This window comes from Ammodytes marinus (assembly GCF_949987685.1).
Source record: "Ammodytes marinus genome assembly, chromosome: 7".
NCBI lineage: Eukaryota > Metazoa > Chordata > Actinopteri > Uranoscopiformes > Ammodytidae > Ammodytes > Ammodytes marinus.
The window spans coordinates 5,363,745-5,380,373 of record NC_137211.1 but is presented as its reverse complement, the minus strand read 5'-3'; the positions used below and the strand labels follow the sequence as shown (position 1 = coordinate 5,380,373).

The following is a 16,629-nucleotide window of genomic DNA, read 5'->3' as shown; positions in this document are numbered from 1 at the left end:
TCACTTTTTTGTCATAATCAGTGAATCTTCTACCTGTCCATACTGTGTGTGCCCCATAAGAAAATCTTGTGTTAATACACAGCGTAGGCTCCGTTAACAGGAATGTAAACAAAGGAAATGTAAAGAAAAAAAGGCGGCCTACAGTAGCCAGCAACAAATTAGGTCTGCTTGCAAAACCTGCCGTTCTACTTGATATTTCTTTTCATTGAGGAAACTGACCTTTGAATAAACACCAAATTGTTTTTCAGTACACACACATATGGAGATTGTGAGGAGATTTCCACTGATTTCGACAACAAGCATTTCTCCATAATCGCTGACTCCACCTTTAAAAATAGTAATGTGGATTTTTTAACAATGCAAAAGGGCTGTACACCGTCCAAGATCTGCTGCCTGACCACCACCATGTTGCTGCAGTTCATCCCAGGACAATGCATGTGACTGTGTGAATGCACTGGGCTCAGAGGGGGTGGAACAAGGGAACAGTGGGACTGGGAGGCCTGCTGTCAGCACTAATGTGCATCACGGCACCACTCGCTGCTAACAGCTCCCTTTCTATTGGTGTAATATTAGGGTGAAACTATTCCAGGGACCAATGACAAGACAGACACTGTATTCAATCATTCTGAACTGATAAGGAATCAATAGTAATGATCAAGCCTCTACAGGAGTTTTGTTGTGTGTAAGCGGGGAATTCGGATGCAGATGTACTCAAGAGATTTTAACGTTTGGTTATTGTGGCAAAACAAAACACATTTGTAGTAGACTATCTGAAATTCTAGACAATTATTTTAGATGCCATTCAAAACACTGTGCTGCTCAGACATGATATCAAACCACAATACATTCATTTGTAGATTAACCTCAGACTCAAGGACACAAATTTAGAGGTTTATCTTAACACTCTGTGTTGTAACTATATTTTATTGTTGAACAATATCATTGTTCAACAATCCACAGTCCTTTTGTACAGAGCAAGTCTATTTTAACAGAGGTGTGGTACTCCTAATCTGCCATTTTCAAATTTGAGATTTTCGACATGACTTCCAGGACTGTGAATATTATGTTTGATAAGAAATTAAGGTCAGGATCATCTTTATATGCACATCATTTTGTCCTAGGTTTGATGATAACATGAACAATTTAATAAAATTATAGCGGGATAAAAGTTGATTCAAGATACTATTAAACAGCAAGAACATCAAATAGTTAATATACCCATAGTGCTAGGTCTGTTTAAATAATAATGGCTAAGTAATGATTGAATACATGAGGAATTCTAAGCAATTACAACACTGTCGGCACATTTACATGAGGTAATCTTCTGGTGATCCAGATGGATTGTATACCTTTTGCTGTACATCCAGGTTTTTTTCCTAGCAGTAGAATCAACAACTGAAACATTTTGCATCTTGCGCTCCTGCGCCAGTGTAAGGGGACACACATTTGTTGTGCAGCTGATAGGCTTTATACACTTTGTGTCAACTCGTTTGAAAGTGACTGACATTTGTTTATATGAAAAAGTTACGCACTATAGCTTTAAGTGATTTATTTTCTATGTTTCTCTTGTTTTTTTGCAAGTAATATGGTTCCCTAAAGACAGGTTTAAAAGTTAAATAAAAAAGGGTTATAAAGAAATCATTGAACTGGAGGGAGAACATAAATATTTATATTTCTTTTCAGGTAGGAATAGAAGGCAAGATATTTCCAAAATGTTCCAGAATCCAGAGATGGAATTTTGCTTTCAATGACTGATAAAAATGTCTCTGATGATCAATAGCAACTCAACAGCTGGTTGCGTTGAATAAACATTACGGGCTGAGGGGCGAGGAGGAGATTATATATTATCAGTGTCTTTCAGGACTCCACAACAGGATTATGAAAGAAGCCAGGCAGTGAATCTGTGGGGGGAACAATGCAGTCAGCTGCTCCTCCTGACACGTCAAAACAAAAAGAGCCTTTCCCCCCCCATTCGCCCATCCAACTCCTATCAACGGTGTTCGCTACTGAATACATAATCATATCTATTCAAGTATTCGGGTCAGACGTTAGATGTTGGATGCTGCGTTATCTTTAATTTGAATTTTTCTGTTGGCCTACACGTGTGATTTTTTTTACAAGACACAATCTAAGACAATTCGTTTTTTTAAGGGTTTTGGAAGATAAATTACATTAGCATAAAGTCAAATGATATAGGACAAAGTTGATTAAATCAGTTGAGAGTAAACAATGTTTGCCTACTTGTTGCTGCCATTGACGCAATACAACTATGAAACAATGAATGCTGATTCAATAACGGCAATAGAATGATAACTATGAACCAATCACTCAGTTCAAACTCAAGTCTATTCTACTTTTACTCAAATAAAAGATGTGTACTTCTTTCACCACCGCTCAAAGACATTGTGTATGTTTTTTATTTTTTAATAAATGATTGGCAATTTCATCATCTGAAGCATCACCCTGCCTCCTTAGATTGATAGCCTTTCACGAGGCCTTTGTGGTCTCAGAACAAAAGGAAATGAGCGGGAGGCCTGGATGTGTCACATGTGTTGCCTTTGATTAACATACTAGACTTGTTTGTGTAACAGGATCTCGGGGTGAGTTGAAGAATACCAAAATGTCATTCATTGGGGTGCAAAAATGTCTTAATTTAAGCGGCAAAGCACATGTAAGTGAATGACTCTTACTTATTAAATACACAATAGGCCTACACATATATGAGGTCTTCATTTTCACTGTATAGGCAGAGAACTGTTTAATCCAGAGTTTGACAAGATTTGATTAAATTAAATTAAAATAGCTTTGAGCATGTGTACAATATTAGCTCCTATGTCTACTGTTGGATAGGCATACTTATGATCTTGTTATTGGTATCTGGCATAGTGTACAATACTCCCATTCATTACAGTTAAGTGATGTATTTGGTGAATGAAGTCTGCTTGCTAAACCTGCCATTCTACTTGATATTTCTTTTCATAGAGGAAGCTGACCTCTATTGTTGACAACGAGGAAATAAGAAAACAACTTTTATGTAGGCAAAACAGTATTAAAGCTAAGGCCCTACACAGGAATAAGGCAGAAACACAGCCACATGTGGGAGATGGCTTTGGCAAATTGTCTCTACAAGTCTTTGTTCACTGTTCTTTAGATGGGAGTGGTCACCGATAAAAGTTTTTTTTTTTCCTTTCAGACATTACTGCCAATGGAGTGTGTGTGTGTGTGTGTGTGTGTGTGTGTGTGTGTGTGTGTGTGTGTGTGTGTGTGTGTGTGTGTGTGTGTGTGTGTGTGGAGGGAGGGGGGGTCTAAATAAAGTGTACACTGTCTTACTGAATATCTTCATTGATTGAATTATGTATGGCTTTTAGGTTCTGTTCGGAAGGGATTTCAGGGTGGAGGAGGGGCTGTAACTTAACTTCCCTTCACATAGGTCAGTCACCAGCCTACTGTAGGTGATGGTCTTCATCTTATACAAATCAGTGTACTATTCTCCAAGGAGTAATTTGAGTCAATGTTATCCTATAGTGACTTTACATTCTCCCTGGGAACATATTGTACTATCATTATTAAAGCTTGGACACTTTCTATTACACAGGCTATGGAAAGCTCCCCCTGCCTTCAAGATCAAGCATACACACCAGCATTTTTTTTAGTATAAGCCTTTTAATCTAATCTATTCAAAGATGACATACAATGGAATTACATAGTCCTACAACTGGCCACATTTACGTTGCATGTCTCATGAGCATAGATAGTATAAAATGAGTCAACCAACTTGCTTCTGCTAAAAAACCCTCATGTTACTGTGAAAAGTTTGTGGCACCCCTCCCCCATCCCCACATGGTAGCTGATGCATGACATGAGAGTGTTAAAGAAGAAGGGCGTTTTAAAACTAGGTTCAACACTACACATATCATGTCAGTCGTCTGTTGCTATATAGCCCGTGGCTCTAATCAATAACCTACACTGTGTTGCAATTTAAATGCATTAAAGTAGCTTGAGGTGCCTTAAAAACATGTTAATCACAAATTTAGAGAACTAAACACAGTAACAACCACATGGTCTATTCGTCACTGTATAGTGTACGCCTAATTGTTACTTGAGTGATTTCAAATAAAAATCAAGCCCACGTGAGAGTAATTAAATGAGTAGGACTGTCATAGCTTACCTGAGTGTTCAGGCAGTTGGAATTCACCAGGATGCCATAAAACTATTTTGGACTGAAAACAATAATGTATGTTATAATGGTTATGCCAATAAAGTTATTTGAAGGTAAATGAATATATAAATAGTAAAGTTTTTATATGTTTTTTTTTGTTATTCACGACCACGTGACTGCCCTATGGGATTTTGAGGTTCCCGTGCACGCGCTCCATCTTCCCTTTGAGAGTCGTTGAGAGAGCACGCGCCTCAGAACTCAACAGCTGCACAGTGAGGATTCGCCAAGTCGAAAGAGAAAAAAAATGATTCACATTTCAAACAATTGAAGAAGGTGAGCTGCTTAAAAAGTGTCCACCGCCGGGCTACGCGTTGTGAAATGAAGGGGAAAGTCACAGTAAACAGCCTCGCTCGCTGAATTGAGTCGCCCAGCAGTAGCCAGTGTCATTATTATTCCGGAAATTCACAGTTGGTAGGTATTGTTTGGTGAGTTTCTACAGTTGGGAGTCGGAGTCGAGACAACACAAGGTGCAGTTTTTTGCAAACGTTAGTGTCGTTAAAATCAAAATACGAGTGACTCAGGGTGTAGTTCAAGGCTTACCATAACTCGGTGACGTTAGCCTAGTTGTTAGGTTACTAAACGGGGTTAAGTAATTTTTAAAACGGGCGTTAAACAAATCAATAAGCGACAACGAAAGTACACAATGTATGGCTCACGTTGATTAGCACTTGTCTGTTATGAACATTACGTCGCGTTTGAAGTTGTGGTTAATGTCAAACTTTCTTATGATTTCCAGCGTCACCAATCAAAGTTAATCTTGATTTATATTGATTCGGTTAGCTTAAAAAAGAGAGAGAAAGTAACCAACTCCTCGTGCTCTTCTTATTATGCACGTATAGAATTGTAATAGCACCAACGTTTACTTTAATAGCTATTGGCTTTGATGTTTACGTAAAAAAAATTGTATACGTTGTAAACGGTTAACTATGATTTCCACACATCCCGAGCCAATTGACGTTAATGAGTTTTAATTAGGGCTGTAGTTACTTGAATAACAAGGTGGCTAGCGTTAAAGCTGCCTCACACAAAGCATGTGTGTGTGTGTCCTTTAAAAAAAAAAAGGGAACAAAAGTCAGTGGGTCATTATCAGTTGCCTTAGCTCACCTGGGTTGAGTCAAACATACACCCGGGCAGACTAATTAGGCAAATAGTAAATTGAGTAACGGCTTTGATAGGTTATGTTACATTATATAAAGTTATAACATTAAGAAGAATATGAGGCTATTCGCTAGAAAATGGGTTTGAAGTTAAAGTTTGGGATAATCACCCCCTTTTCAACTGCTTTTGCCATTTATGACACTAGCCTATTGTTGAAGTAATAGTCATTTATTACGGGCAAAAAAAAAAGTATAATAATGTAACCTATTGTCATGTTACCATGGGCTAGTCTTTGTGTTGTTGTAAACTTGCCTTAGCCTTGAGCCTTTGAACTTGCTGGTCCTGTTGCTCCACTTCTTTTTCAAACAAACCAAGACTTGACTTTGAAAAACTTTCTCAATCTTTTATAAGCAGACCGATATATACACACTGAAAGAGTTACTCTTTTTTTTTAAGACATTTTTTGATATATTTTTTTACTTTGACAAAACCACAGAGGTAGCCCTAGTGGTCACAAAACAAACAAAACATTATACACATGGGGCATACCATAATTTTTTTTTTGAGTAAACAAAGTAGCATAATAAAACAAACTATGAAGTTTTTATATCTTTAACTGATGTTTAATATTGTTTAGTGCTGCTAATCAAAGTAAGATCATTTACAGTTTTGAAAGTCTTAATTTTGGGTGTGAAGAACAAAACATGATAGTTGTAAAGTAGAAGGAAGAAAAAAAAGAAGCTAATTATAACTAATGGTTTAACACTGGTATATACTTTTTTTATTCAACTGCAATATAGAATGTTTAACAATTAAGAATACATATTATCATTTAAACCTATTTTGAAACCATTTTCAATTTGTCTTTAACCTATTGATTCATATTTATGTTGATGTTTATAATAACAAGAAACATTTGTAATTCCTCACAAAGTAAGGTTTATTTAAATACATTTGTAATTATTGTATTATTTTTATAAGCAAATTATTATAATTTTAGTATCAACAAATTCACAGAGGTAGTAACAATACTCATTCAAGCTTTATTAAATCTTGATAAATATTGAGAGAAAGCTCAATTATCTTATTTCATTGTACAGGCCTGAGGTTAGTAATAAAAGTGAAAAATAAACCTTTAGCACAGGTGCGCATTGTTGTCATATCGCATTACACATATTTCACAACATATGAAATACTTAGTGTATTTCTATCAGTGGACAGAGGAAATGAGTCGTCTGATACGTTGATTTGCTAAAAAGATACATTTCCTGTTTCAGTGTACGGGAAGGCATCTCTCTGTGTGGTTCCTTAGAAACTGATTTTTATCTTTGGTTAGGTTGTTGCTACCTGATTACTGTTTAGATATTCATATGAAGCATCACCTAAAAACCCACTTTCCCTATTATGTTTTCAGGTTCCTAATAATCCGGATAGTGTGAACCCCCTACCGCATTGTTCCACTTTGCGAGGACAATGCCAACTCACTCATTGCTGCCGTATGTGGAGAGCCCCGATGGACTTGCTCAAGATATTCTTATTAACAGCAGCGACGCCAGTATCCCAGGGCCCGGCTCTAGCATGACTCCACACGCCAGCTACTCAGAAAAAGACATGTCACAATCGGGAGGAAGTGATCCACTATCGTGCATGTTTTGTGAGCAGACGTTTAGTCATCAGGATGAGCTTGGGCCCCACGTGTTAACCCAGCATCCCACCACTTTCTCTGAACCGGCTGTGCTAAGAGTGGAAGCCGAATTCAGGATCCCCGGAGAGAGAGCCCGTTCCAAACAGAGCAGTTTAGTGAGTATTGAAAAAGATGAGGAAATCCACAGCTGCATTGTGTGTGGTCAGGTTTCACAAGACGCCGGTGAGCTCGAGACCCATTTGAGGAAGCACAAGGACTACTTCACCTACTGCTGCAGCGTGTGCGGACGGCGGTTTAGAGAGCCCTGGTTCCTGAAAAACCACATGAAAATGCACGTCAAACCGGGCGCTAAAAGCAAGTCCCAGCAAGACCTGGAGTGCCCCGTCACGGTCAATGACGTCATCCAAGACCCCGCTCCAGAGCCCGTAGTCACCGTTTACAAAATGTGCATGGTGTGTGGGTTTTTCTTCCCCGACCATGACAGTTTGGCCGAGCATAGTAAAGTGCACAATCGAGAGGTAGAGATAGATAAAGATGACGAGGACAACATGGATGACACTACTGAATCCATTGCCAAACAGGAAACATTTCTTGGCTGTCTAAGACTAATGCCTCGCTCGACGGGAAGTCGTTTGCAACACGAGAGATGGTCAAAATGGATTCCCCAGCTCGACCCCTTCAACACATACCAGGCCTGGCAACTCGCTACCAAGGGCAAGATAGCAGTGGGACCCAATACTACGAAAGACGTCGGCCAAGAAGCCAGCACCGACAATGAAGAATGCGGCTCAGACAAGGAGGAGTTGAATATCATTTGGTCGGAGGGACAAGGAGAGAAAGCTGCGAAAGACGTTCTCGGGAGGGAGCTACGTTCTCAGCCAAGTGCGGTGGAGAACCCTGAACCGCAGCGGAGGTCTTTAATGCAGAAGAACAAGGACAAAGAAAGGCCGACCACCTGTGAGGACTGTCAGAAAACCTTCAGGACGTATCACCAGTTAGTTCTACACTCAAGAGTCCACAAACGGGAGAGAGGCGGTGAGGAGAGTCCAACTTATTCTGTCGATGGGAAGTTGTCAAGAGGAGGGTCGGTCGAGCACGCAGAGGAAGGGTCCGAGGAGGGCTTCGAGGAGGCAGCACTGGCTGAAAACCTGGGTCAAGGTAAATTTAGGGATTACACATGTTTGTTAACTGTCTTAAGGCGGGACGCAACAGTTGAATAGGGTAACATTTAACTTAGACATATTTCATGAGACTTTACCAGTTGATTGTTTACAGTACAATAGGGCTGGCCCGAATGCCATTTTTCAGGCTTCGAATATTCGTTGGTTTTTCCGAGCGAATATTCGAATATTCGTTCCAGAAAAACACACCATCAAAAACAACATTAAAAAAAAAATTAAAAAAAAATTTAAATTAAAAAAAAAAAAACGTTAATAATCTACGGTGGCGCTGAGCATTCACCAAATAAAAAAAAGTTTCACAGCTAATGTAGCCGTTAGCACACTCAGGATCTCGTAATTACGAGAAAAGATCTCGTAATTACGAGATAAAGATCTCGTAATTACGAGATAAGGATCATCCTCTCAGTCATCAATAACGGTGTGTGTGTGTGTGTGTGTGTGTGTGTGTGTGTGTGTGTGTGTGTGTGTGTGTGTGTGTGTGTGTGTGTGTGTGTGTGTGTGTGTGTGTGTGTGTGTGTGTGTGTGTGTGTGTGTGTGTGTGTGTGTGTGTGTGTGTGTGTGTGTGTGTGTGTGTGTGTGTGTGTGTGCAGACGAGGTGAACCTAGCCATAGGCATGAGTGTGCTAACATTAGCATTTGGTTAAAATATATGCAGTTTGTTCACTATAAGCCACCGGAGCCACCATACTGTGTTGCCTCAACCAATCAGAATGCCCGGTGGGCTAATTCACTTTTACCTCCTGTTTGTTACTGTATCGAAGCGCAGTTTTATTGAAAGCTTGGATTAAATGCAGTCGTTTAAACTCGGTGTGATCCTTGACTCATACAAACACATACAAACTTTCTACAAGGAGGGCATGACAATGAGTATATAGCCATGTCAACTTTGCGCAGATATGCAGTCACTTGGACTGTTCAGGAGAAAAGCCCAGTCGGACCTCAGCAGCTGATCACGGGCGTAAAGCCGAAAGAGTGTCCCTCAGTACCCGATGCGATCGCTGATTAATGCATGAACAGTAAAAAAATATTTAAAATAATTGTATTGATTATGGGGCCCATTGTAGTCCGGAAACCAAGGCAATTGCCTACGTTTGCCTATGGCTAGGTTCACCTCGTCTGCACACACACACACACAGGCACCATTATTGATGAATGAGAGGGTGATCCTTATCTCGTAATTACGAGATCCTGAGTGTGCTAACGGCTACATTAGCTGTGAAACTTTTTTTTATTTGGTGAATGCACAGCGCCACCGTAATAATCCCTATATACTCCCTGGAACCGATTTTGACAGTATCTGCATATTTTGTTGAAGATTTACGCGCTCGGAGGTGACGTAATGGATGCGCTATGACACTTAGTGATGTAATATCCTCCTAAATGAGCAATACTACTACTACTACAATATTACTAACTTTTATATCCAAATATAAAATTATTTGATGACATTATATTGCAGTACTAGCTTCTTGCAAAAAAAAAAGTTGAAAAAAAACGAAGCTCCGAATACTAATTTAAGCTCCGAATACTAATTTTCCGAACGAGTATTCGAATAATTCGGGCCAGCCCTACAGTACAACTATTATTTTTTTCGTTTTTTACTTTTATACATAAAACAAGACTATGTAAATGTCTTAAAAATGCATTTCAGCATGTTTTTAAGAATAAAATGTATCATAAATCAGGACGATTAACAATATATTATGAGTAAATCCTTCTGTAATAATCTTACCACCTGTTTCCTCTGCTGATGGGAGGGATAGTTACACAAGACTTTAGTGATTTTATTTTGAACTAAACCTTTCTATGTTTTTATTTGTGTTTGTGTCTATTTTCAAAGGTGAAGACGGTTTTGATCGAACAAAAGTCAGATCAAAAGAATGCAGTTACTGTGGCAAATCATTCCGATCAAGTTATTACCTCACAGTTCATCTGAGGACGCACACAGGTAAATGAACGATTTAAAGGGGGAGTCAGCAATTCTTGAGAACTTTTGTCAAAATCAGGGAATCTCCTCATGATCCACTACCTGTCTGTGCTGAAATAAAAAATCTGATGTAAATACACAGCCCAGGCTCTGTAAACGGGTACGTAAACAAAGGGCCCCACCGTATCAAACAATAACTGTTGACAGAGCCTCAGTCTAGGCTGTGTATATATATATATATATATATTTTTTTTTATTTTTTTTTTCTCAGCGCACACAGTATGGACAGGTAACGGATCATGGGTAGATATTTGCTGATATGGACAACAAGTTATCTTAACAACAAACATTCTCCAGCATTGCTGTCTCCACCTTTTAAGTCAGTTAGATACAGCAGGTCTAATTCTGTGGCTTATATTTCAAACTGTGCTTACACCCAACTGTTGATTATTGTTTCAGGTGAGAAGCCCTTCAAGTGTGCTTACTGCGACTACGCTGCGGCCCAGAAGACTTCACTGAAATACCACCTGGACCGGCGTCACAAGGACAAACCGTTTGTGGACATTCCCAGCAGACCCGTGCCTTTAGTGCCCTATCCTAACCACGGAAAACACGGAACTGACAATCTAAACCCTGCTCCAAATAGATCCAAACTCTGGGTTCCTGTAGCCAAATCCAGCACCAATGGCCCATCAGAGCACAAGTTTGATAGTGCAGGCAGCAAGCATAGCAAACCACTCTTACAGACGAATGCTGAGTATGAGAAATTAATTGCCAAGTCTGCCTACTACCCGATTGACGAGGTCGTAAAGTTCCCCGTACCTGTTAACCTGAAGATGGAGAGGGAGGAGATAAAAGAGGAGGACTCGGAGGGCCCATTAAATCTGTCCTTAAAAGTGTCTCTCTCCATCCCCGCCGGAGCGGAACTGAGAAGCGCATTAATTCCAATTGGCTGTTCATTTTGTGCATATAAAACGATGTACCCGGAGGTTCTGACGATGCACAAGAAGCTCACCCATAAAGACAAGTCGGACGGTGTGAAAAAGAACGGATTAGGAGGCGGTTTGAAACAAAAACGTCACACGGGTTGCCCCCCTGCGCTCGACGGCAAAGACGTCACGCCACTGCCGATGATTGAATGTCGCCATCCTCGTCGGACCAAATCCCCACCTCCTCAAACCACAAAACCACAAGAAAAGACACCAATTAATACTAATCCACCTCACGTTCCTAAGCAGTCCCCTGTCCGCGCACCACAACATGACGTAGTCCAAGAAACACAGCGTTACAGACAAAACCCTGACACACATCCCAGCCAGGAATCATCCAGGTACACAGAGCTAATGAGGAAATCAAACACGGGTACTAAACAACATGTTTTGGAGCGACCAGGCCTCCCGGAGAGAGTGGGGATAGGCGAGAGGAGTTACCCCGTGAGAAGTGGTGTAATCTGGCACTCAGACGCTGCTAGATTGTGCCTCTCCAGCCGATTCGGGAGCCTACCCCAAATGGATTTTGGCGAACCTTCCAGCAAGAGGTTAAAATATGTGGTACCTACTTCTACTACAGGCAAGGAGGCAGACAGCAGTGAAAGGCCTGGGTATAGAGCAGCAGGAGATGGCTCCAATAGGCTGCTCCTATCAGGGAGAAGTGTGAAAACCTCCTCACAAGGGCCGGGTTCATCCACGGTGTCTGAGAGCTTCCAGGGTTCTGTGAAGACCACTACGTCTGCAGCTATGGGAGCAGGTCTGGAGGCCGAGTGGAGCATGATGAATCTGCTGCGCTCCTACACACCCAGTGACCTGGCATCGCTCTACCACGGCAACCCAGGCAACCCCAGCCACGCAGCACTGGCCAACCCACGAGGAGGTATGTAGCAGGTTAGATGACGCGGGACTTTTTTTTTTTTTATGGCAATACAGTTTTGTTTTTTTAATTTGGTGAGATGCAGATGAATAGGATAACATGTTTAACTTCAAGATATCAGGATGAAGCATCCAGTTCATTACTTTCATTAAACACATTTTCTTTGTATAACAATATTTTCCAGAAATGTTTGGCAAATTGCCAAGTGCTTAAAGAAAATATTGCATTCAGTGTCCCGCCTTAAACTAGGCAACTTCTGTTTGTAGAGTTTAATATTGAATATATTCTTTTCCTCAGGAGGCAGAACTGTGCTGTACCAACACTTACCCACTCTGCCCAGCTTGAATATGAGAGACCCCTCCGGCCCTTATCCTAACCAACGCTACGGGACCACTGACAAAACTATCTAAAGACGCGCCAAGGTAAAAGGTTCAACATTGATTTCAAGTACACCCAAAAAAAAAGGCTTTAATTTTTTGGATTTTCAAGCCCTGACAAGAATCATTGAAACATGTGCACTGGTACTTAAAGGTGGAATCAACGATTCTGAAGAATGTTTGTTGTCAAAATCAGTGAATATCTCCTCATGATCCGCTACCTATCCGTACTTTTGTGCGCTAAAAAAAGAATCGGTTAATACATGACCTAGGCTCTGTAAACTGGCATGTTAGTAGCTACAGTAGGCCCCCTTTATTTACTTACCAGTTTTCAGAGCATAGGCTGTATAGTAACACCAGATGTGTTAGTGTGTGTGCACTATAAGAATCTGGTTTATTTCAGTGCACACACACTATGGACAGGTAATGGACCATGAGGAAATCTTCACTGATTTTGACAAAGTGATTTTGACAAGCAATCTCCAGAATCGCTGACTCCACTTTAATATAAATGAATCAAGTAACATGTTATAATACTTTTTAATATAATTTATTTTTTTCATTCCTTCTCTCTAGATTTGAACTGAGCTGCTACCTTATTTTGGAGAACTTCTTGGAAAGTTTGTTTAATGTGCAGATTTGAGAGAGCTGGATTTTGCTCAATAAGTCAGTGTCTATGCTTCCCTAATTTAGTATTTTTCCAATAGAGGAAAATAGTATTGCATATATATTTCAGGGCTGAGGCACACCTTGTTTTTCTTTTTTTGATTGGAAAAAAAAGTGCAGATCCCCAATCCTTGAAAATATTATTCCACTAGTTTGCGCTGTTGCTTAGTCCATATTTGACCCACACTTGTGTTCGGATATCTGTAAGTGTCTATGACATAACAGTAACATTTGTATGTGGGAAAATATAAATATCTAAAAAGCTTTCAGTGCATAAAAACTGTATAAAAGTAAAAAACTTAAGAAATATAATTTGTATGATAAAATCGCTGCTCTGTCCAGGCAGTAATTAAGCGCTATACTATTAATATTATTATTATTTTATTTTGTTTTATACGGCACTGAAGGGTGTGGATATTTCTTTGGAATAACTTGATTGCCTCAGCCCCGTGGTTTAGCAACAGGCCAAAACTAGTCCTTTGTATGTTTGAAGTTGTCTACCTCATGCTGTGATCTCCATACTGTTATTTTGTAAAAAAGCTGCTGTAGCTATCATGTCAGCGAAGCCTCCTGAAACCTAGTTTTCTTATCAAATAGAGACGTATGTTTTGAGTTTGAGTAGAATCGGATAGACGTGTGTTATGTCTGGCCGCACATACACAATCTCATCTGGTGACACACAAACAACTGCTGCGGAGGCCTTATCAACTTAAAGCACATGATAAACTGTCATACAATGTGTGGGGTTGTGGATTTTTTTCTTTGATACACTTGGTGTTTACAAGCCCAGTTTTAAACACAGAACAGATTTTCATGGTCAATATTTTTCCCTTTTTTGAAAATGGCAAATCAATTGCTTTAGTGGTGCTTCAATTCAAATCCATGATCTGTAAAGAATATTGTACCAAATTTGTGTTTTGTGTATTAAAAGGGTCATTCTGTATTATTTGGACTCCACATTTGTTCACTATTCAGGAGGTCAGGAGTCTTAAAGTGTTATTTTGTTTCAAGTGGCAGCAGTCAGTCTTAGCTGGTCAGCAAATGCTCTTTTAGTTTTTTAGTTTTTCAAACTGATAGTCCCCTTGGTCCATGAAAAGCTCCTCATCCTGGGAGATATCGCGGGACACCGTCAGACCATGGATTTCTAGTCTGGAGAGAGAGAGAGAGTAGTCGATGATGCGGACCAACACCCCTTTGTTTTCCAGAGAGAGGGCTGCTCCGTTCAGGAGGAAGCGCGCCGTCTTCTGTTTGGTGGGTTTGACCAGCACGTTGCCCCAGTGGAGGGCCCTGTGTTCAAAGTGTAGCTCCTGCTCAGCAACAGCCATGGCGGCAGTGACCTGATGAAGGATGCTCTTCGCCACCCGAAGAGAAGCCAGCGTTCCATTGCGGTTCTCTAGGTCGCTCTTTTAGTTGTTTGACTATAGTTTGGAGAAGAAAAAACTGAAAAATACAAAAAGCAGCTATGTTGATTACCGGCTCTATTAACTCTACACTGTGAACAGGAAGTCTCAGGTTAACTCCTATGTACCAGCTATTTAGTCTGTCGTGTACTTTAGTATTTTTTGCCACTTTGAAAAGCCGTGGGTTTAATTTATTTCCTTTTTTGTTTGTTGTTTGGTATTCACATTACATGTGTACTTATGTAAAAATGAAAATATTGTTTGAGATCTGTATGACACATTTCAATAATAAAGTGGGAGGCGAAAAGCTCTGGCATTGTTCGTTAATTATTATAACTTGCATGGGTTTAAATGAGACGTAATCTGCACTATCTGTTATCACAAACTTTGTGTTTGAATTGGACTTCTGCCAGGTATTGGTCATACCCGTAGTGGAAGTATTTTCTGGATCGTATCCTGTTGCAACTCAAATAAACATTTAGTAACTTTACCCTATCCCTTGGCACAAACAATAATTAAAGAAGAATAAATAATTTAGTAACTTAAACATTTAGTTTGAAACTGTTGCATAACTCAAAAGATGGCAATTATATTACTATTAACTAAATTAAGTTTCACTTGCCATTTAAAATGTCTTCGATTACATTTTTACTTGATCTATAGGCCTATAGTTCGCTAAAATTAAATCTGAGTAAGCTCTGTAGGGACATAAAAGCAATATTCAATGTGGTTTACGACCACTGATTTAACCAAGTTCATAACATTTGGAGGTGCACGGGGAGAACATTTCTGCTGATACCTTTCCTCCGTTTTAAAACAATATTGTGCGCATGCATTAGTATGTGCTGATATTAAGAGACTTACCCTGCATTCCAATCCCAATACTTCCCTACTATTTAGTATGGCAGAAAAATATTTAGGATGTCCCAATACATGCACGTCAATTGTAGTATGCTGAAAATACATAAATGCCCCACTAACTCCAATTGCATTTGAGTATTCGTCTTTATTCTAGAAATGTCTTGGCATAATGAAAAAAAATCTTTCTTTATCTGATTTTTTTCTCTCTCCTGTGGCCCTAAAACTCTTCTGTACTTTAGGCAAGGCAAGTTTATTTATATAGCACAATTCAGACACAAGGCCACTCAAAGTGCTTTACAGGGGCAAGATTAGAATACACAAAACACATTATAAAACATTTAAAAGCAAATAAAATAAAAATTGCAGGTTAAAATGGAAACAAAAAAGTCTTCAGACTCGATATAAAAGAACTGAGAGTTGCAGCAGACCTCAAGTTTTCTGGGAGTTTGTTCCAGATTTTTGGTGCATAATAACTAAAAGCTGCTTCTGCTTGTTTAGTCCTAACTCTGGGGACTGTAAGTAGACCTCTCCCAGACGACCTAAGGGCTCTGGACGGTTCGTAACGTTAGTATGTAGTGTAGTGAAAAGAAAAAGTATGTGATTTGGAACACAGGGTTAGTGATTTAAAGTGATACACAGCAGCCTTGTTTATTTAGCTTGCTTAAAGGGGCAAAGGCCACTCTATGTGCAGACTCTATGGATCCCAAAAGCATATATTTGGATTTGAATCAATTCTTTACTAGATTATTTTTTCGAAACCTAATTTATTCTAATAAAGTGGTTGTAAGTTTGATTCCCAACAGGGTCACCATTAATTAGTTGTTGACTGTTTGATTTAAAAGCTAGATGATAATAAATGCTTATGATGAATTCAAGCAGTCAAATTATAAATACAAGAAGAATGTTTTATCATCAGTGGTATTATTATTATATCAGAATATCTTTGAAGAAAACACCTAATGCTGGGCTTACACTGGAGGACTTTTAAAAGACTTTGAAAAGACTGAAGACTGAAACCCTCTTACATCTAAAGACAATCAACTACTCACACCTGAAGACAACTAGTCATTAGTGGTACCTACTTCTACTACAGGCAAGGAGGCAGACAGCAGTGAAAGGCCTGGGTATAGAGCAGCAGGAGATGGCTCCAATAGACTGCTCCTATCAGGGAGAAGTGTGAAAACCTCCTCACAAGGGCCGGGTTCATCCACATTGTCTGAGAGCTTCCAGGGTTCTGTGAAGACCACTACGTCTGCAGCTATGGGAGCAGGTCTGGAGGCCGAGTGGAGCATGATGAATCTGCTGCGCTCCTACACACCCAGCGACCTGGCATCGCTCTACCACGGCAACCCAGGCAACCCCAGCCACGCAGCACTGGCCAACCCACGAG

At 39.8% G+C, this 16,629-nt stretch overlaps 1 protein-coding gene across 3 annotated transcripts; it reads left to right on the top strand.

Moving 5' to 3' along the window:
• Positions 1-4,393: 4,393 nt before the first annotated feature.
• znf217 (zinc finger protein 217) lies at positions 4,394-14,569 on the top strand. Of its 3 annotated transcripts, none has more exons than XM_080030527.1 (6): positions 4,394-4,492; positions 6,732-8,120; positions 9,983-10,090; positions 10,529-11,938; positions 12,233-12,357; positions 12,889-14,569. In XM_080030527.1, exons 2-5 carry the CDS (start codon positions 6,791-6,793, stop codon positions 12,343-12,345), a joined length of 2,961 nt encoding a protein of 986 aa, XP_079886653.1. In that variant the 5' UTR covers positions 4,394-4,492; positions 6,732-6,790; the 3' UTR covers positions 12,346-12,357; positions 12,889-14,569. The 3 variants fall into 3 exon arrangements, with proteins under 3 accessions (XP_079886653.1, XP_079886652.1, XP_079886654.1); XM_080030526.1 differs by having other exon boundaries at positions 4,464-4,630; XM_080030528.1 differs by lacking the exon at positions 9,983-10,090 and having other exon boundaries at positions 4,464-4,630.
• The last annotated feature ends 2,060 nt before the right edge of the window (positions 14,570-16,629 follow it).

What these genes read in the sequence shown, in the direction of transcription:
- znf217 (XM_080030527.1), top strand. Translation starts at nt 6,791, where the DNA reads ATGCCAACTCACTCATTGCTGCCGTATGTGGAGAGCCCCGATGGACTT. An exon ending in TCATCTGAGGACGCACACAG is followed by an intron (nt 10,091 to 10,528) that starts GTAAATGAACGA and finishes TTATTGTTTCAG; the next exon opens with GTGAGAAGCCCTTCAAGTGT. An exon ending in ACTGGCCAACCCACGAGGAG is followed by an intron (nt 11,939 to 12,232) that starts GTATGTAGCAGG and finishes TCTTTTCCTCAG; the next exon opens with GAGGCAGAACTGTGCTGTAC.